The sequence below is a fragment of the Barbatula barbatula genome (assembly GCF_947034865.1).
Source record: "Barbatula barbatula genome assembly, chromosome: 9".
Taxonomy (NCBI): domain Eukaryota; kingdom Metazoa; phylum Chordata; class Actinopteri; order Cypriniformes; family Nemacheilidae; genus Barbatula; species Barbatula barbatula.
The window spans coordinates 11,344,204-11,365,884 of record NC_136772.1 but is presented as its reverse complement, the minus strand read 5'-3'; the positions used below and the strand labels follow the sequence as shown (position 1 = coordinate 11,365,884).

The following is a 21,681-nucleotide window of genomic DNA, read 5'->3' as shown; positions in this document are numbered from 1 at the left end:
CGCGCACCCTTCCCATATTGTATTAAATACAAACTGATTTGGTTTTGTACAGTTTTCTTCTCCAACTCTAGACTTTCAAAAGTCCCTAGATTGACTTCTTGTACTATATAGTGTTGAAAATAGCTGCATGAGCAGCGAGTCATTATGAGCCCTTTTGGGCTGTTGGAAGACGAGGCGTGTTGCTGCCTTTTGAACCAGCTGGAGGGATTTGATAGCCTTTGCAGAAAGGTCAGCAAAGAGAGCATTGCATTAGTCCAACTTTGAGATTACCAGGGCCTGGACAAGGAGTTGTGCCGCATGCTCAGTGAGATCAGGGTCTAACCTTTCTAATATTGAATCTTCGAGGCATATCGATATGATCGAGTTGTCTTTCCAATGTCATCAGTTCTCCTGTAGCTCACTTGTAAGAGCATGGCGTTAATAACGACAAGGTAGTGGGTTCGATCCCAGGGGATTGCTCATACTTCGAAACAAAATGTATATGCTAATGCATTGTAAATCGCTTTGGATAAAAGCGTCTGCCAAATGCATAGTTCAGCTGGGGGTGATGGTCTTTCATCCAAGCTGAGATGTCTTCTAGGCAGGCTGTAATGCGAGCTGCTACAGTGGTATCGTCTGGGTGAAACGTGATATAGATCTGGGGGTAGTCAGCATAACAGTGATGCGAGAAGCCGTGTGCCTGTATGATGGGTCCCAAGGATGTAGTGTAGAAAAACAGCAGTCCAAGCAGTGCAGTCTCAGTGTAGTGGTTTGTTATGAACAAAGAGAAAGATATTTGGAAGAATGCTTGTAACCAAACAGTTCTTGGCCACCTTTGACCACCATAGTAGGAATATTTCTTTGTTCTGTTGAACAATTAAGATATTTTTAAGCACTTTTGACAACCATTGAAATTTAACCTATTATGGTAGTCGATGGTGGACAAGAACTGTTTGGTTACCAGCATTCTTCCAAATATCTCTCTCTTTATTCATCAGAACTGAGAATTGTATACAGATTTGGAACCACTTGAGTGGGAGTAAATGAGGACAGATTTTCTATTTTGTGGTGTTCCATAAAATGAAACTTTTGTGTCCAAAGTTACTAAAGTTTTGCTTGCAATGTGTGTATTTGCAGTTTTCATACATATTTAACAGATGCATAAAATTAATGATCTTATAAGCCTTATCTGACCGAGTGATACGTGGCTTTGAAATGGCAGAAAGTCAATTGAAATGGCAGAAAGTTTTGTATAAAGTGATGTGTGAAGAGGGAATTTAAAGTTTCTCACCACAGGCATGGTGTCATGAAGGATTTTGGGGAAAGACTCAGCCAACAGCTTTGTCTTGCGATCCCAGCGTGCACCATCCAAAAACAAGCCACGGATGTAAATGCCTGATGGGAATACATACACAAACTAACATAAAACTCTCCACAACAGCGTGATACAAAGCATTGGGCATTGAGTGCTGAACTATATCCAAAATTTTCATTACTGATAGCAAAGCATGCTGAGATGTTTCTCCCCAAAGAAAATGAGGCTAATAAAGCTACCTTGTTAAAGGGAGCAAAATGATGCCACCTACCTTTCCAAGAGTGCACTTTTTTATACAACGCTACGTTTGGAAAGAAAGCAAGCGACTGAACTCTACATAAAACTGAGAAGGGCACCAGGATGCATCTGATAAAGCATACACATAAACAGCAACACATGCAGTTGTGATGGATTTCCTCTGGAGAGACTCATCATGTACTGATGAAAGAGCAGCAGGGGTCTGATGTCATTGCACTGAAATGTTGACTCTGATTGATGCCACTCAACCACAGCAAGAGGTTAATGAAACAGCACATCTCTCTTTCCTTTGTCCCTTGTTACCCATTTCCCTCTCATATATTTTACATTTCACGCTTGTCAATGCGTTCTTTTCCCCCTCTTTTTCTTTCTCACCGTCCTCTGGGGAGCTTTTGTACTCCTCGTCCTCCATGACTTCAAAGTCGAAGCTGAGCAGGTCAATGGGAATGGTGTACTTTCTGGCATAATTCTGCTGGCTTCCCGTGAGGAAGGCCTGAGTGAAGAAAAACCCAGACATCCAGAACACTGCAGGTGTGCCTTCCTTGTACCATTGCTTTGTGGATGAAAGAGACAAAACCACAGTGAAAGACCAATCAAAACCAACAAATCAGAAGAATCACGATATTGTATCACAGTCCACAATAAAGCTTTGGAATTTAATTGTGTTTTCTTTTATTGGATGGAAAGGCACTTGTGTTCATGTGTGGTACATTCATGGTGACCATGATGGCCAAAAAAAAATGGAAAACGTACTCGGTTACTTACGTAACCTCGGTTCCCTGAGATACGGGAACGAGTACTGCGTAGCAGGACGCTATGGGGAAAACTCCTTTTTCTCCGATGACTGAAGCAATTCAAAAGCGCAGTGAAACTGCACGGTGATTGGTTGGAAAAAAGCAGAGCTTTAAACCAATCGTAGCGGAGCTGCCGGACCAATGGCGATGGCACCCGCCAAAATGGGCGGGGCTTATGGCTATATAAGCAGACACATCGCCGTAGGGTCTTCAGGTTACTTCGACTGAAGCGATGACACAGCAGCTCGTAGCACGGCAAGGAATGCAGTACTCGTTCCCGTATCTCAGGGAACCGAGGTTACGTAAGTAACCGAGTACGTTCCCTATCGATACTTCACTCGTACTGCGTAGCAGGACGCTATGGGGAACCAGTATAATCACGCCGTGCTACAGATGGAACGAAAAACATAAATAGTCTCGGAGCCTTGGCTCGGAGACAGGGTAAAGCAGGCCTAAAGCAAGACCTATCAAGCAGAAAGGACCCGGGCCTGAAGGGCCGGAACGTCCAGATTGTAAAATCTTGTAAAAGTGGACGGCGAAGCCCAGCAGGCCGCCGCACAGATATCTTTTATAGAGACACCGCAATACCATGCCCAGGAAGAGGCAACGCCTCTAGTGGAATGGGCTCTAACTCTCGTGGGACATTGAAGGCCCAAGGAAGAGTAAGCCAGCGATATAGCCTCAACTATCCACTTCGATAGTCTATGTTTCGAGACCGAGGACCCTTTGGTGCGGTCGCCGAAGCACACAAAGAGCTGTTCCGACCGTCTGAATAGGGCGGAGCGCTCAATGTATATTTTTAATGCTCTGACTGGGCAGAGCAGACTAAGCTCTGGGTCCCGCTCGGAGGAGGGGAGAGCAGAGAGCGAAATGACCTGTGCTCTGAACGGAGTAGAGAGCACCTTAGGTACATAGCCATGCCTTGGTTTGAGGACGACTCTGGCGTCGTTCGGCCCAAATTCCAAACAGGATGGGCTCACAGAGAGAGCCTGTAGGTCCCCCACACGCTTCACCGATGCTAAATCGAGAAGCAGAGCGGTCTTGAGCGTTAATGAACGGAGGTCCGTAGATAGCAGAGGCTCAAAGGGAGGACCCTTTAGAGCCCTCAGGACCGTGGGCAGATCCCAAGTGGGAACTGTAAGAGGGCGAGGGGGGTGTAGCCGCCTGGAGCCCTTCAGGAAACGAACGATAAGATCGTTCTTGCCCACTCCTTGTCCTCCGATGAGGGTATGTGAGGCTGAAATAGCCGCCACATAGACTTTGAGTGTGGAAGGGGCACGGCCGTTATCCAACAACTCTTGTAAGAATGACAGTATCAGCGATATGTCACAGGACACTGGGTCAGCGCCACGTGTTGCACACCAGGAGGCGAAGACAGACCATTTGAGGGCGTAGAGACGTCTAGTGGACGGGGCTCTAGCCTGTGATATGGTGTTCAGTACGCTCTCTGGGAGGTCCGTAGGCTCCCGTCGAGAGGCCAAAGGTGCAGAGCCCACAGCTCTGGCTGGGGGTGCCATATCGTGTTCCCTGCCTGAGAGAGGAGGTCCCGCCTCAGGGGAATGGGCCACGGGGCTGCTACTAGCAGCTGGGAGAGATCCGCGACCCAAGGCTGGTTCGTCCACAGAGGGGCTACCAATAGCACTCGGTGCGCTTGATCCCTGATTCTCCTGATCGTCTGCTGCAAGAGCGCGATCGGGGGAAAAGCATAGAGGAGCCGGTTGGGCCAAGCGTGGGCCAAGGCGTCCTTGCCCTTCGAGAAGTACGTCGGGCAATGAGTATTGTCTTCTGAGGCAAAAAGGTCGACTTCCGCCTTGCCGAAGATTTGCCAGATTCGCTGAACCGACATGGGGTGGAGCGTCCATTCGTCCGAAGGAACATTGCTCCGAGATAGCATATCTGCTCCCCGGTTCAGTTTGCCTGGAAGATGAGTTGCCCTCAGTGAGCACAGATTGGACTGGGCCCATTCCAAGAGGTGAGATACTAGGGAAAAAAGGCGTCTTGAGGAGAGGCCTCCCTGATGATTTATGTAAGATACCACCGTCATGCTGTCTGATCGGACTAAGACGTGACGATCTTTTAGCACCGGTAGGAAGTAGCGGAGAGCCAACCATACTGCCTGCATCTCCAGGTAGTTGATATGGAGGCTTCTTTCCTGGTTCGACCAAAGGCCGAAGGCCGGTTCGCCATCGCACAGAGCCCCCCAACCCGTGTTGGAGGCGTCTGTCGTGACCACTTTCCGGCTGGATGTGGAGCCCATGGGCATACCCTGCTCTAGCCAAAGGGGATCTTTCCACGAGGCTAGGGCGGTTACGCAGGCTTGATTCACCAGAACACGCAGTCGTCCAAGACGCCAAGCGTGTGGAGGAACTCTGGGCTTCAGCCAGTACTGGAGGGGGCGCATCCGGAGGATGCCCAGGCTCAGTAGCTGAGATGCAGAGGCCATAAGGCCTAGCATTTTCTGAAAAACCCTGAGGGGGCATGAAACCCCGGGTGTGAATGAGGTCGCAAGCCGTCGAATGACCAGAGCTCGTTCTGGCGATATTCTGGCGGTCATGCGTTTTGAGTCGAAGACTGTTCCCAGGAACAAAATACGTTGGCTGGGTGACAGTGCGCTCTTTACAAGATTGATCCTGAGTCCCAGGCACTCCAGGTGGCTGAGGAGGAGGGATCTGTGGGACCTTAGCTCGTCCTCCGACTGGGCTAGAACAAGCCAATCGTCGAGGTAATTCAGAATGCGGATTCCCTTCTGTCTGAGAGGGGAAAGAGCCGCATCCATGCACTTCGTGAAAGTGCGGGGAGCTAGAGAGAGTCCGAATGGAAGGACCGTGTATTGATAAGCAATTCCCTCGTAGGCGAATCTCAAGAATCGCCTGTGACGAGGGGCTATCTGAATGTGGAAGTAAGCATCTTCCAGGTCCAGAGAGAAGAACCAGTCCTCTGGGCGAATTTGCGAGAGGATCTGCTTCATCGTGAGCATTCTGAAGCGCCGTTTCATAAGGGCGCGATTCAGATGTCTGAGATCGAGGATGGGGCGGAAGCCGCCGTCCTTCTTTGGTACGAGAAAGTACCGGCTGTAGAAGCCTGACTCGATTTGATCTGGGGGAACCATTTCTATGGCTCTTTTTCCCAGTAAATTCCTCAACTCCGTGCGCAGAACGTGAGAATTTGAGTCCTGCACTCGGGCGGGGACGACCCCGCGGAAGCGCGGGGGTCGACGAGCAAACTGGAGTGAATATCCACGGGATATTATTTCCAGAACCCAATCTGATACCCCGGGGATGGCCCTCCAGGCCTTGGCCCGGGGCGGCAAGGGTTTGGGTGCAAAGACGAGGTACGCCGCCTTTTGGGGGCTTGACTCCCAAGGATAATGGAAGAGGAAGCTTGCTCTTTTTTTTGACAATGTTTGTGTTCTATTAAACATTTTGCAGAATGTGGTGTGGGCGTTAGAAAAGGCCCCGCACTTACAACATTGCACATTATCAACACATTTTTGCCGGCACCCGGAACTGAACGGGGTGACCTGGCAGACATGAGAGCAGTCTTTGAAGGAGGGCCGGCTGGAGCGGGCCCTGTAGCCTTCCTCTTCCTTGCATCGGGCTCAGGACGGGGCCTGAGGCACGGGGTCCAGCGTGATCTTAGGCCGGGGACCTTGTCGCTGAGGATGCGGGAAGCGCCGTCCGGATCGGGAGCGTTGACGGCTGTCAGCTCCCGGAGCCTTCAGAGCAGCAGGGGTTCTTACCGGCTGTTGCGTCGAGGCTGGCTTCGGATGGGTCGGCGCCGGCCGAGATCCGGGTCTCTTAGGCAGAAAGTGCCTCATGGCCTGCGAAGACTTCTGCGCTGCCGTGAAGCGTTCTGCGAAAACCTCCACCGCCGGTCCGAAGAGGCCGGTCGTGGAAATAGGAGCATCCAGGAAGGGGACCTTATCCGCATCCTTGATCTCCGTCAGCGTCAGCCATAGATGACGCTCGAGCACCACTAAACTGGCCATGGATCTGCCTATCGCCTGGGCCGTGGCCTTGGTGGCGCGTAGAGCAAGATCCGTCGCGCTCCGTAGCTCTCTGAAGAGCGCAGGGAAGAACGGTGCGTTTCTTTGACGAGGAGCCTGACGGCGCCCCGGCAAGAACCACTCGTCCAGGCGGCTGCGAGTGGGTTCCTCTGGGGGAGACCACTCTAAACCCAGCTCGTTAACCGCCTTCGTGAGGACCCGGAAGAGCTCGGAGTCCGCACTGGGGGCGTGTCTGCCGGGTTCTGGAGACGGCGAGGGGGCGGGGTCATCCAGCGAGCCCGCTAACTCCTCCCCGTCTGAAGCCGCTAACGACATGGCGTCGTCATCCTCCGGTTCGTTTCCACCGAACGAGATCATGTCACAGGCGGCCGCCAGTGGACGCTGATCTGTTCGGGTGAAACAGACCGGGGAAACATCTCTCTGCGGGGAAGGCGAGGCACGGCGAGCCGGCGTGAGCTCGCGCTTCCCCGAGCGCTTTGCTCCTCTACCCCGCTGCTTCGCTCGCACAGAGAGGAGAGACTCATACTCTCGCAGTGAGAGCATTCCGTCTCTTTGAGCGCGTCCTCTGCGTGGGAGAGACCCAGACATGAGACGCACTCCTCGTGCCCGTCAGCGGCGTGTAGGAAAACCCCACACGAGCGACAGGTACGGCGCGGCATTGTAGCGCAGTGAAAACTGCACGTGAATGCCGCAGGAAATTTGCTCTAACACTCTCTGAAAAGAAAGTGTGTGAAAATATGCTCTTTCAGCGTCGCCGGATAGCGGCAGGGAAAAGACCGTGCTGAACAGCGAGAACCGTTCGCTCGCGAAGCCGCCCACAGAATCCGCCGGAGCGAAGCCGCTGACGAATCCGCTGAAGCGAAGGCGCTGAGCAGGAGGTCGAATCCGCTGCAGGTGCTCTCTCGACGGCGAAGCAGTCAGTCTCGGGAAGCGAAGACGAGTCGTCGCTGAAGGAGAAGAGATCTGAAGACCCTACGGCGATGTGTCTGCTTATATAGCCATAAGCCCCGCCCATTTTGGCGGGTGCCATCGCCATTGGTCCGGCAGCTCCGCTACGATTGGTTTAAAGCTCTGCTTTTTTCCAACCAATCACCGTGCAGTTTCACTGCGCTTTTGAATTGCTTCAGTCATCGGAGAAAAAGGAGTTTTCCCCATAGCGTCCTGCTACGCAGTACGAGTGAAGTATCGATAGGGAACTACAAAATTAAATATGAATTTGACTAATAACTGATATTTGTGTCTAAAAACATTTTAGATATTGCGGTAATATCATTATCACAAATTATTTTGGCCACAATAATCATAGTGGATATCTGATATCATGACAGTATGGTTGCGTTGATACAAAAATGTTGGCTACCCGAAATCAGCTCATTTGCATTTGTATGTTATTAAGTACAATTACAAAACTATAAAAAGGGGGGAAATATTAACAATCTACACATTTTGCCTAAAAGTAATAAAACACAATGAGGCATCTTCCCTGACAGGTTTTAAGCCTAGTCCCAGACTAAAATAAATGTTAGCGCTGTCTAAACTGAAACCAGCTTCCACTGACACTGACAATATATATCAGTGGCATTGTTGTGTGTGTTTCTGTTAAGCATGTTTGTAAAACTACTTAAATGTCATAACTAAACTAAGGCTTAGTCTTGACTTGTTTTAAGCTAATCCATGTCAGAGAAACCACCTCAATGTAAATTTGGGCATCACAACAACATCACAATGTACAGAATGACAGATGAGTATAAATAGATAACTATGGATAGATAACTACATAAAATAGTCCACATTACTGTGAAAGGTGTGCAAACTATGGTGAAATGAGTGTCAGCTTCATGACTTACGTGTAAAAACTTGAGTCGTTGAAGAAAGTCATTAATGTAGCTTCCAAGGGGTTTGAGACTAGGATATGATTTCTTCATCCACATAGCGGGAATCCGGCCCTTCAGAATGCTACTAACAACTTCTTCCAGCTCAGCAGACATCACCACCAGACCCTGAGCCAGAGAGACAAACATAAAACTGTAATGTCTTTCCATAGTGAATGAACAAAAGATTTGATGAAGGTCAGAACGTTTAAAACACAGAACATTAAAGATGCAGATTTCTTTTATTGCAAAGAAATGAATGTGTTTGAATATACATGTCTCATAGACGTCATATCTCACTGATGCCTGTTATATTTGTTATATTATTGCATGTATTTGTTTGTTTGTTTTCCCGTTGTCATGTTTCCTCACGTATTTGCTGTGATATAGAGGTGAATGATCACGAATGATAATGGAAAGGGAGACAGAGATGACTCTGGGCAGAACTCAAGCTCCAGTCAGTGTGTAACAGTATTTTAGGGTTTAAGGTTCATATGTGTAAAATGAAGGCCAGTGGGTGTGATCAAAACTCACAGATGCATCTCTCTCACCCGAATCTCTAATTTTAATATATTAATAGACTATTCTGACAGCAGTGCTTCCATCAGACTCTAAATTCCTACTAAATTTCACCAGACCAAAACTATTGAGAATTTGAAAACTCCTATAGGCTACAGTTCTAAACCTTCTTGTTCTGACCTTGATGGCTTTCTGGATGTTCGTGCAAGAATCCCGGATGGTCTGAAGGAGTTTGTTAAATCGCCCCATCTCTTGCACCAGCACGGTGTTCATGCTTTGGTTGTAGCTGGTGGGAAACCTGCGCATGGCAGCGTCTATGTCAAAATCGGGGGGGAGTTTATTCAGGATATCCGCAGCCACCTCATACACCATCTCATCTGTAGATGTGGCGCTGCCACCAGAGGAATGGGACTAGGAGAGAAATTTGGTTTAAACTGGTGACCCCGTGAAGTAAATCAAAAACTAAAAATCGACTTTGTGGAAAATGATGTGCAACAAAACAAAATATAAAGACACACCTGCGTGAGAAGAATGCTGTCGAAAAGCAGCTGGGTTTCCACTTGGTCCTTCGTAATATCAGCATTGGCGTTCATTCCGAAAATTTCAGGTGAGGGATTTAGCGGAAGTGCTTTGGTGTACTCGATGTAACTGTTATACTGCAAAAGAAACAATGGGCTTCTTAATGCAACACCGAACCCGGGACGGTGACGCTAAATAATGGCACGCACTTAAAACAGGCTACCCTTGAGATTGCTGACATTTATAATAATGGCTATGCAAATGACATTCATGAATAAAAGATTTCCAGAGGAAATGCCAAATAAAATTGGGCATAGATTATACATTTGCTAGCAAATAAATCAGACATTACCACTGGCAGCGACCTGCTGTACTTAGTTATTGCACTTATAGCTCATAATCCTTTTCAGAACATTCATGAGGGGCGGTCCAATGCATTTCCAAAGATGTATGTTCTTTATTCTAGCCAAATCAATCATATCTGTAGCATTAAAGCGAGCTGTATAATTCAGGAGGAGTAATGAGCTCACAGAGACCCTGATGCACACAAAACTTTTGTTTTCTCTTGTCACTGCTTTCCTATTGTCAAGACTGCCACAGACACTATCTATCTATCTATCTATCTATCTATCTATCTATCTATCGATCTATCGATCTATCGATCTATCGATCTATCGATCTATCGATCTATCGATCTATCGATCTATCGATCTATCGACAGTAGAGCACATCAGAACCCAGCTTTCCAGAATTTCCGCTGTTCTTCAATTGTAATATTGTTAAGGTTTACAAGCTTTCCGGAAACAAGTGAACAGGTCCCAATAACGTGGCCAACAAAAGTAACGTTTTTCTTCATGTTTGCTAGCAATTTTCTCTGATCCCACTGTGATAATGTGACCATGGTGTGCTGTTGTCTACGGAAAAAAGGTAGAGTGCACAACCCATGACAGCCACCAACTGTGTTACAGGATGACAGGAACATTCTTTCTCGGAAAACAGTGCTGCAATTTTGATGCTTTTTCACTGATCCACATACAGCAGTGCCTTCAAATGTTTATGTTGAAAAATAACATTTACCTTCATGTTAATAAGTTAAACTAAATTTGTGTCCATCACTTTTGTCAGTGATAGTTCAGTCATCATTGATGAACCCTCATGTCATTCTAAACCTGTGACTTTCTATCTTCTGCAGAACACAAAAGAAGATATTTTGACACCCATTGCATGGACACAAAACCACTGAGACATTTCTGGAAATACATATTTCATGTGTTCCACAGAAGAAAGAGTCATCCAGGTTTTGAACGACATGAGGGTGAACAAATAAAGTCCTTCGAGTACAGTCCCTTACATCTCCTTCAGGTGGTGAGTAGTAGAGGCCACTGGGGTCAAACTTGTAATCGGGGTCATCAGTGATCTCAGGTGTGTAGAAGATGGAAAGTATGGTGCGCAACGTCCTGCGATCCCAGTCGTCTGTAACACGACCTCCATAGTTACATTCACCTGTCATGTAGCGAATGGCATCGAAGGGGATTTCCTGGAAAGGACACACAAGATTGTGTTGTAACTGTACAAAACAGTATTTGTGTCCATATGTACAGTATCAACATTAATACATTTTAGAACATAGATAGTTGTGTTAACTAAGATTGAATTATTGGAAAATCCAATAAAATACAGTCCATTCTTGAAAAGGTCCAGTGTATGAAATGAATCGGCATCTAGTGGTGAGTGGTGAATTGCAACCAAAGGCTCACTTCAACCCTCCCGTTTTAAGCACTACGGAGGCTGACAATAATGTCGTCACGTTTTCACTTCTTTGTCGAAGGAGATAATGTATACAAAATGCGCTCTGTAGAGCAGTTTGTCCGTTTAGGGCTACTGTAGAAACAACACGGCGAATTCCATGTAAGTGGACTCGTGGCGTATCTAGATAGAAATAGCTCAATCTAAGGTAATAAAATCATAACGTGTCATTACGTAAGGTCTTTATACACCTCTGAAGACAGTTATGTACTGTATATTATGTTACATTTCTGTCAACAGATCCTCCTAAATATGACACACTGGACCTTTAATGAATAAAGAACATGATGCAACATGATGCCATGTTCACTTCGTCATGATGCCATTTAAAATGACAATTCTTTCATCTGGAACAAATAATGAGAAAGTGTACTGGTTGATCCGTCTGTCTGTCTGTCTGTCTGTCTGTCTGTCTGTCTGTCTGTCTGTCTGTCTGTCTGTCTGTCTGCCTGCCTGCCTGCCTGCCTGCCTGCCTGCCTGCCTGCCTGCCTGCCTGCCTGCCTGCCTGCCTGCCTGCCTGCCTGCCTGCCTGCCTGCCTGCCTGCCTGCCTGCCTGCCTGCCTGCCTGCCTGCCTGCCTGCCTGCCTGCCTGCCTGCCTGCCTGCCTGCCTGCCTGCCTGCCTGCCTGCCTGCCTGCCTGCCTGCCTGCCTGCCTGCCTGCCTGCCTGCCTGCCTGCCTGCCTGCCTGCCTGCCTGCCTGCCTGCCTGCCTGCCTGCCTGCCTGCCTGCCTGCCTGCCTGCCTGCCTGCCTGCCTGCCTGCCTGCCTGCCTGCCTGCCTGCCTGCCTGCCTGCCTGCCTGCCTGCCTGCCTGCCTGCCTGCCTGCCTGCCTGCCTGCCTGCCTGCCTGCCTGCCTGCCTGCCTGCCTGCCTGCCTGCCTGCCTGCCTGCCTGCCTGCCTGCCTAAAGATAATAGAGCACATCAGAACCCACCTTTCCAGAATTTCCGCTGTTCTTCAATTGTAATATTCTTAAGGTTTACAAGCTTTCCGGAAACAAGTGAACAGGTCCCAATAACGTGGCCGACAAAAGTAACGTTTTTCTTCGTGTTTGCTAGCAATTTTCTCTGATCCCACTGTGATAATGTGACCATGGTGTGCTGTTGTCTACGGAAAAAAGGTAGAGTGCACAACCCATGACAGCCTCCAACTGTGTGACAGGTGTATAAAGACCTTACGTAATGACACGTTATGATTTTATAACCTTAGATTGAGCTATTTCACTCTAGATACGCCACGAGTCCACTTACATGGAATTCGCCGTGTTGTTTCTACAGTAGCCCTAAACGGACAAACTGCTCTTTGGTGTCTTGCAATGAACAGAGGACATAACCTCCGAGCCCCACTACAATGCAAAGAATTAAAGTTTTATAAAAAAGTCTCATATAAGTGGTTCACTTTGAACATGACGTCTCAGACGAGGGCTGCGCCCCTCTATAACTATTCCACCCCATTGTTGAAATCGCTTCAAAAAGCAACAACCTTTCTGCCAGTCTTGAAAGTGTGGCCGCTCAACAAAGGCTCTTTTTTTATGAAGTGGAGGTGCGTGTCAGCCTAGTGGATTCGATATACCGATCTTTGTGCGGGTATGAAAAGACGGACAGAGTGGCGGGATTGTGACATTTCCTGTTGAAATTTCACTTGCTAATGCAGTGGGTGGCACTACGTACTACAGGGGAAATGTCAGAGCATTCAGAGAGCTCTTGATCAGCTTATGCAGTCTGCTTGTTTTGAAAGGAAGACGGGAAGTTCGAGAAGCGCTTCTCTGAAGTTGGGGAAATGTCAAGAACGGTCTTTTTTTAAGGGCACGCAGAAAAGCGTGAAAAGCAAAAGGGTGAGGCGAAGATAGTGTGTGTGATGAAAATGTGTTTGTTATCTCACCTCATACTGGTCTAAAAACATGTGTAGCTGCTGGACAGAGATCCGCAGGTCTGTTTCGTTAAACTCGTAGGGAATGTTCCATCCGAGAGGACCGAATTTTCTCCTCTCTTGGGTCAGGCCGTGGAAGAAGCACAGGCTATACAGAAGCTTCTTAAAGACAGCCTGAAACACACAACGATTTGTTTTTGCCCCATATAAAAGAATTAACAAGCACTTTCTATGATAGATGATAATATGTCTCTGTCTGTGTGCAGCACCTACCGACTTTGAGCTGCTGTCAAAGAACTCAGGGTCAGATATCGGGTCCATGCAGAAGGAGCGGATGATGTTGGAGCGCAGGCCCTTGGGTGCCTCATTGGTCATTTTGACTCCGTTTTGCAGTACAGCCACAGGGAAGTTAGGAGAGGGGTAACTGGTCAGCCATAGACGGAAGTCTTGGTGAGTGGTGTCTGGATTCAGCTCCTGAGGAAAGTCAAAATGCAGCTTCAAAATGTTTTCAATGATAAACGTACTAGAAAATACAAAAAAGGACAGCTCACAAAAAAAGACAATTCTTTCTTCATATACTCACCCTCATGTCATTTCGAACCTGTATGACTTTCTTCTGACACTATAAGAATGTTGGTAGCTAAACTACCCATGTATGGACACAAGAAAAAACAAAAAAAATGACCCGTCACAGTCAAGTATTTGTATGCTACCTCACAGACACGCTCAAGTGTGGGCATCCAGGAGGTGGCCAGGTGGCAGTTTTGTAAGACCACCCATGTCCCCTCTTTAACACCGGTCTTGATCATGCTCATGGCGATTGGACCCTGACCCTGACCCAGAGACAGAGAGGTCAGCCTGTTTCCTGTGAAGCCCTGAACAATGACCCAGACAGCATGTATTAATAACAACAGTTCAGAAATCATTATAAACAAGAAAAACAAGAGGTCATCCACCAAACCTAAACAAAAACGTGTAGTTTAAGCTCTCGAATAATGATAGCAACGTGGAGATTTTAGCAGCATCTATTTGGTTAGGTTACGAATTGCAACCAACAGCTCACTCCACCCCTCCCTTTTGAAGCACAACAGAGGCTGACACAGGACTAAGATATCGCCACGTTTTCGTTCTTTGCAGAAGGAGATAACATATTTAGGAAATGCGCTCGGTAGAGCAGTTTGTCTGTTTAGGGCTACTGTAGAAACAACGGAGTGAAGGGGACCCGTGGTGTATGTAGATAGACATAGCTCAATCTAAGGTAATAAAAACATAGCGCTTCATTATATAAGGTCTTAATACACCTATGCATTTCTCTCAATAGATCCTCCAAAAAACTACACACTGGACCTTTAAGCCATAATTTGAAAATGATGTGCGTGAAATGTGCAGCTAATATGGTGAGCACCTGCTCCTCGCCGAACTTTAGAAGAGCAGCCATGGGGTCTGATCCTGGGGAAAGGATGAAGATCAGTGGAGCACAGCAGTGACTGTCTCCAAATGCTGCGGCCAGATTAAAGGGTGGAACCTCGATAAATTGCTGCCCAAGGATGTCTGACACAAATTCCTGTACCATGGGAACAACCTGACATGGAAAGAGACAGAGAGAAACAGCGCAATAGCACGTTTAGGACAAAACAGTGAGTTTGTTTTTATATTCATCAATAATTATATTTACAATCTCTTGCTTTGCCTTAGATTTTTGTGAAAACAAGTTTCCTATAAATTCAGCATAAAACGTTGTAACAGTTTTAATACGCCTATGATACCTTAAACGCTACCTGTGGTTTTAAGAGTATACCATACCTTATCTGGCCGCAAGCACCGTATCACCAGCATCCGCTGGAACTGTCCCAACTTTTCCTGCCACTCAGATGGGAAAGGACTGTGATGGGGGTCCTGGAGAACACACACACAGCATGAAGTGACAAATCTGCCCATTTCATACCACAGAGCGAGAAAAAAATTGCTTTTCCATGGCACCTTGCTGTCGTAGACCCTTTTCCAATCCTCCTGCAGATAGTCCAGGTCTTTCGGCAGACCTTTAAAGCACTCCATTTGATCAAGTCGACAAATTTCATCCCAGGATGTTTTGGGCAGCCAGGAGCAGGGGTTCGAATGTGGATTATCCAAACCTACTCCACCTGTCAGGAGAAAACGCCATTCCTTCTCATCCACCTGGAATAAGAGAAAAGCAAATAGAAAAGTCACTTTCATAACCTCATATGTTAGAATAAATGACACTGCTTTGAGAATTTTGGATTTAATGAAAACAAACAGTTTAGATAAGACTTTTGATTCTGAATAAAACTCCATAAAACAGTGAATGAGTCCTGAAGCTCGACTGCGGTCGCTCTGAAATAAACAAACTGGCACGCAGCTTGATTCACGAGCTGACAGAATTACTGACAGCACAATAAACTGATGATAGGCAGTTGAAACTGGAGTCACAGCTCAGGCACTGAGAGTCAGTGTGATGAACATAAATCAACATAAGATTATTTGAAACAGTGAAGATATAAACACAGCATACAGACACGCAGGCAAGACAAAGTCGGCGACCGTACAAATAAGCCATTAACCTTAAGATGACTTGTGTGTAAGTAAACTCTTCATTCTTGCTAGTTTGGTATTTGTTGGCTGAACTGATGTCTTGACTGGGATATTATTCCAATAATTCACAACCGTGTACAGGCAGAGTTACTCACCAGCTTGTTGTGTTTCATCAGGTTTATGCTCAGACAAAAGGAGAAGAGGAGTTTGTCCTTCTCGAAGAGTGACCGGCACACATTGATGTAAAGGGAGTATGTAAAATGGTCCTTCAGGATCTGCAGTCTAAATATACAGAGAAAGAGAGCTTTAATAGACAGACCAATGAGAAATTTTTTTAGACCATGTTTAGAAAATCATCTGTACACTAAACTTCACAGTATCACAAAAATCACCAAATTGTTTCACTGTACATTTAGGTGTCAATATATTTAAATATATTTGATAGTTCACCCAAAAATGAAAATTCTGTCATCATTTACTCCTCCTTTTGTGATTTCAAACCTTTATGACTTTCCTCCGAGGAACATAAAACAAGATATTTTGAAGAAAGTTGGTAGGCGAATAGCACTGGCCCCCGTTCACTTCTATTGTATGGACACAAAACCAATGGAAGTGAATGGGGGCCAGTTAAAAACATTCTTCAAATTCGATTTTTGGGTGAACTATTACTTTAACTGTCAAGATATTTAAAGTGCTTCAAAGATTTAACATTAGCCTTTCAAACTCGTGATTATCTAAATAAAATTTTGTGCAGTGAGAGACTGACAGAATACCTCTGCTCAAGAAGGTCACTTTTCTGAGAATTCTCAATAGAAGATATGAACAGGTTGATGAACCAGTTCAAAGAATACTGGTACATGGGCTCGATGTTGGCCAGGTCAGCGATGGAAAAAAACAAAATGGAAGAGTGGACGGCGATGGGGGTGTAGCCGAGGCGGGTCTCATCGATCTTCAGCTCCGTGGCCTCAGCGATGGCCTGTTTACTAGATATGTCATTGGCCAGATCTTTAGAAGATGAGAGGACCTGAACTGCCATCTCATCTTCTAAAATGTTCCCCTCCGATGCAGAGAGCACTTCGAGAATTTTATCTTCTATAACCTTCAGCAGTCTACAGAGATGATAATAGAAAGACAGTTTATGGTTAAGTTTCTTAACTGTTTTTGTTTTTCTACATTTGGTCTCCACTACCGTTTCTAAGGTTGGGCTGTGTACCTCTTGTTCTCAGCTCCTTGCACGATGAGGTCCTGTTTCTCTTTCTCCAGGTCAGGCCTTTCTTTGGCCACCACAATGCCCAGCAGCTGGTCCTGCATCCCTTCAGGAGTTATCATGAAGTTCAGCAAAGTCACCTGAGCATCACAGGAGAAAAACAAGATTTTTTTTTAATGACACCGACTCCTAGTTAAAATCTGTAAGAGACCCAGAAGGCTCTCATCAAAGCTTCAATTCTAGGACCCGGCATTACTCATCCCAGAACTCATTGCCGTTTTCCAGAAACAAACTATAGTCCTCAGTTGCTTGCAGTTTAAAATCTGTTCATATCCCTCTTTGCCAAGATTCTGTGCTTTTGTGCTTGCTAACATCCCCCATTATCATTTTTGATGAACTGCGATGCTGCACCTTGGCCCGTGGTGGGACATATTTTCAGATGAATGATGGGGGCCTTACCATCCACAACAGTATCATTTGTTTAGTCCTGTTGTGAACGCCACATGCTCATTCTAAAGTGGAAATGATGTTGCGGGTTCATTAGGAAGACCAGGCAGACACACAGGAGACACTCTGTGACTTGTGCACCAAATGTCAAACTAGATATTTCTATACAAAGTACAACTATAAAATGTTTGTGTATGTTTATGGGTTTACAATGTTTTAGGCAAACAGAGGGTAGAGTGGTAATGTCCCAGCATAATCATTAGATGTGTTTTGAAATATCATTGTAAAAAGTTCTCAACTTCCATAGTTTCTGTCTGGCCCCCATTTACTTCCATTGTAATGACACAAGACAAAAATGTTCATCTGTGTTCCACAGTCATATACAGGTTATAGGGTGAATAAATGATGACAGACTTTTTATTTTTGGGTGAATATCCCTTTGACATTTTACTTATATGCTGTATATGAAGATTATACCCCCCATATAACTGACTTGGTCCCCATTCATACATTAAAGTTGACTCTATCAGACCGTTTCAGAACAACACCGAAATGATACTAAAGCCCTTGGATGTATATCAATCCAGTGAACATCAGCCACCTGGATTGTTTCATCCGTGCTATAATGGACACGATAAGCATGTGTTTCTGTGTGTTAGATTATCCATGTTACTCACCGTGACGGATTAATATGGAAGAAAATGTTTAGGTGACCTTGTTTGAAGGCCAAACTTATATTTTGTTCAAGAGTTTGTGTAGTGTTTTCAGTGTATACTGTACACGTGGAGACTCACCTTGACTGAGATCTCGGGCAGATAATGTGGATTTCGCAGCTTGGTTGTAATGTAAAATCGGAAGTCTGGAGCATATTCGATAGTGGAATCACCTAGCCGGATACAAATACTGCCCCCCTGTTTAAATGTCTGCTTTAGCAATAGGGGTTCAAGTATGGGGTCCAGCTCTTCACCAACATTCTCCAACAACACTGAAATACATCATGAATAAATCATTCCATCAAATGAATCAAGATTCACAAAATCATAACCAGCTGTTATTTTATTAATGTGCATAAAAATCATATCGGCTTCCAGTCACCCCAATGACCCCAAGTCGAATTCAGGTGGTGGAATTGGGAACTACAGTGCATCAGCTACAAACAAAATAAATTCATAAAGAAATAAACTCAATGCAACCCCCTAGAGGAGAACAGTACCAAAACAACAAACCACAGAAGAAAGCAAAACACCGGCCTGCCCACGCAAGCCCACTGTCTGCCTTTCATCTTTGAGAGATGCTGATGAACAGCAGATGAGGATAGAAGGCAGAGGAACTCAAAGCAAGAATATCAGTCCCTTGTGTATCTCACGCTGTGTTTTGCATCCACCCCTGAGCCTTCTATTCTTCCATTCAAGAGTGTAAAGATTGACAGAAATTGTGCTTTCAGGCCACGTGTGTTACGTGCAAGAGGTAACAGTGGGCTATAGCGTGCATATTTATAAAAAAGGAACATTCACTGGTTTGAATCATGATGTGTACTTGTTTTTATGGTGGAGGGGGACCCCTGTGGAGAAACACTGGAATTACACTTGGGCTGAATCGTTTTACCCCAGGTTTATTTGATCAAAACAAATCATCTGTCCAAATTTGATTTCTTTATTGGCCAAAAGTAAATTATTATTCTTATTTTTAGTATCATTATTATTATGAATGTTAATATTGTTTTATTACGTTGGTAAAACTTTTATTAATAATAAGAAGAAGAAGAAGAATGACTGTTAGTTAACTTATATTACATTGGTTATATTTGTATTATTATTATTATTATTAATAATAATAATAATATAATTAATGTGAATCATATTTCTGTTGTTATATTTGTATTTTAATAAATTCATGTTAATAATATTTGTAAGATTTTGTATTATTGTTATTATTAGTATTATTATTATTATTATTACTAGCTTTCCTGTGGCGGTGGTTCCACAGCAATGCCAAGGTCATCAATTTGATCCCAGGGAATCGCATATAGTCCGAAACAAATATATAATACAATGCAACGTAAGTCGCTTTTGGATAAAAGCATCTGCCAAATGCATAAATGTAAATGTTATTAAAACTCCAAGCAGTTCAATTAAAGCCGTACTGTACTGTAGCCAGATTCATGATATGTGATCAATTGCTATGTAAAATAAAAATACATCACATCAGTATGATTCAGTGTCTGTATTTCTCACCTGGTGTGCCAAACTGAATACAGTTTTCTAATGTGCGCACAAAGTCAGAGTCACTGAGTTTTATGACGTGCAGGCTGTTGGATTTCTCCATGTTCTTCAGCCACTTGTTTGCCTGGCCCTGAGGATCAATCATCAAGGGCCACCTCCTCGCATTACTGCAGAGAAATAACATCTCAAAAACCTTCTGCCCACAACAAATCTTCTTCATCTTGTGCACTACAGAAATCAAGCACTCTTTCAGGATAAGTGCTCTCTGTTGTAATTTCCAATTGCAGAAAACAGTTCCCTAAAAGTTCACTAGTAATTGCTTTCAAGGTTACAAATTCGAGAATATCAAATAAGTTTTTCCAAGACAATTTCTGACTTTTTCTTTTGCAATATTTATTAACAGAGTGGCTAGATGCAAAAATGGTAGGTTATTTAAATGTGTCCAAAAGGTACATTTCTGGCAAAAAAGCCTCTTACGAGATAATGATAGCGTTGTCAATGGAGAAGCTGTCTGATGGAAGGCCTGCAATAGTCCAGCTGCGGATTTTCACCGGCTCACCCAATGAGTTCATCAGGGACATGTTCATGGAGCAGGGAATACCTCTGGTCTTGCACATATCAATCCACTCCTCTGTTGCTCGCTGTAAGGGTTACACAGACACACATACAGTATAGTACAGTACAGCCTGCTTCAGATGCATCCACTGATACATGCAAAAAGCTGTAATTATTTTACCGTAAACACATCCATCTATTTTTCATTATAAGTGTGTTGAAACATAATAATGGTATCGTGGACAGCACTATTGTCATTCTGACAGCTTTATTTTGGTTTAAATCTAATAAAGACTTAGTACTCACAAAGGTAATAAGCAGCGTGCGGTTTGTACCTGCACAAAAGCTTATAGAAAACAGCTCTCTGTTGGGAGAAAAGATATTGCTTTCACAGAGGGGAAATATTAAAGTTAAACTACTCCCTGTTCCCCGAGTGCTATTTCAAGCTCACCACAACATCTCCTCGTGCCCTACAATGCATTTTCACTGACTTCATTCATTTTTTATGAAAGCTGTTCTGTTGGTAAATGTAAGAAGTAGATCGAGGGAATGTATACAAATAATGTCCACCGATGAATATCAAAGAGGAAATGAATGTGTTTCAGTCAAGACAGCGCTTCGACTGAAACTCAATAGACAAATTAACAAGGTTCAATGTCATATAAAAAAAAAAATCATTTTCCTCAGACATCTTTCAATATTTATTTGGCCATTTATCTTGTGAAATATTGCCAAGATTTTACAATATGTAGTAATAATGTTCTACTGCAACATTTACAAAATTATATTGTAAAATCAAATACTTAGACATTACGATAATTTAGTGTTAGGACTCTGTCCTTCCTGTCTCGAGCTTTCAAGCTCCCTGGGCAGAGTCATGACATTGCCACGTCTTTCGGGTTTCTGTTGTGTTATGTTTGGAGACATGTGGCTTTATATGGTTACTTGATGCCACGTGTCTTCCTGTTATGTCTCTCAGCCCCACCCTCCTATCTCCTGTAATTTCATTAGGGTTTCATTCCCATCGTCTGTTTTGTAATTCACCTCGTTAGGGTTTTATTCCCATCAGCTGTCACCACTCTCCCCATGTAATCACTCCTCGTTAGTGTCTTCCTTTATATAGTCTTAGTTTCCCTCTGTTCAGTGTCGGTGCATTATCTATATCTGTGGTCTATATGCTCAACACTGATGTCTTGCGTGCACGGTGTTATCCCCTGTTATTGGATTACCTGGTTCCTGTTTACAGTTTGAACTTATTATTTATTTTTCCTAAAGATTCTTGTTTTGTTTTTATCCCCCTCGTGGGAGGTGTTTGTTTTTAGTGTTTGGTTGCTAGTGTGTGTTTGTTCTTGTTTTTCCCCATTGCGGGTGTTTGATTTAATAAAGTTTTTTGTTATACCTTCGTCTGCCTGCATCTGGGTTCTGTCCAAAACCATTTTGTGACATTTAGTTTGAAACACAGTAAATTAAACAGTAAAAACTGCCTTTTTAACTTTGTTTTGTATAATTAATGTTATTTTGTTATATAAAGTGGTGTTTTCTTTGGAATCCAATTCATTTGGATGAATTTTTCCTTTGCTATAATTTTTTCTTTTTTTTTCTTTTGTTTGACTTGCATCAGTACCTACAGCATGTACACAGCATTGATGAAAGAATTATACATTTGTCTTCGTTCAATACAAGTAACTGTTTAGAGTTTAAATGTTTTGACATATTGAGTATACAGTATATACTGTGTGGCTTCTTTATTCTACAGCATATGTTTCA

The 21,681-nt window shown here is 44.5% G+C and overlaps 1 protein-coding gene across 1 annotated transcript in view; it reads right to left on the bottom strand.

Annotated features, from left to right (window-relative positions):
* The window catches only part of dnah7 (dynein, axonemal, heavy chain 7), a gene marked incomplete at its 5' end in the record, with an annotated part of 74,809 nt that overhangs the window by 3,168 nt on the left and 49,960 nt on the right, over positions 1-21,681 (bottom strand). Inside the window, 18 exons of the mRNA XM_079464475.1 lie at positions 1,271-1,374; positions 1,928-2,105; positions 8,200-8,352; positions 8,923-9,153; positions 9,261-9,398; positions 10,613-10,798; positions 12,946-13,107; positions 13,207-13,407; positions 13,647-13,808; positions 14,339-14,515; positions 14,737-14,829; positions 14,914-15,108; positions 15,639-15,765; positions 16,257-16,592; positions 16,697-16,830; positions 17,932-18,122; positions 19,372-19,526; positions 19,837-20,000. Of these exons, the coding sequence (XP_079320601.1) occupies positions 1,271-1,374; positions 1,928-2,105; positions 8,200-8,352; positions 8,923-9,153; positions 9,261-9,398; positions 10,613-10,798; positions 12,946-13,107; positions 13,207-13,407; positions 13,647-13,808; positions 14,339-14,515; positions 14,737-14,829; positions 14,914-15,108; positions 15,639-15,765; positions 16,257-16,592; positions 16,697-16,830; positions 17,932-18,122; positions 19,372-19,526; positions 19,837-20,000 (3,087 nt within the window). The remainder of the gene's footprint in view (positions 1-1,270; positions 1,375-1,927; positions 2,106-8,199; positions 8,353-8,922; positions 9,154-9,260; positions 9,399-10,612; positions 10,799-12,945; positions 13,108-13,206; positions 13,408-13,646; positions 13,809-14,338; positions 14,516-14,736; positions 14,830-14,913; positions 15,109-15,638; positions 15,766-16,256; positions 16,593-16,696; positions 16,831-17,931; positions 18,123-19,371; positions 19,527-19,836; positions 20,001-21,681) is intronic.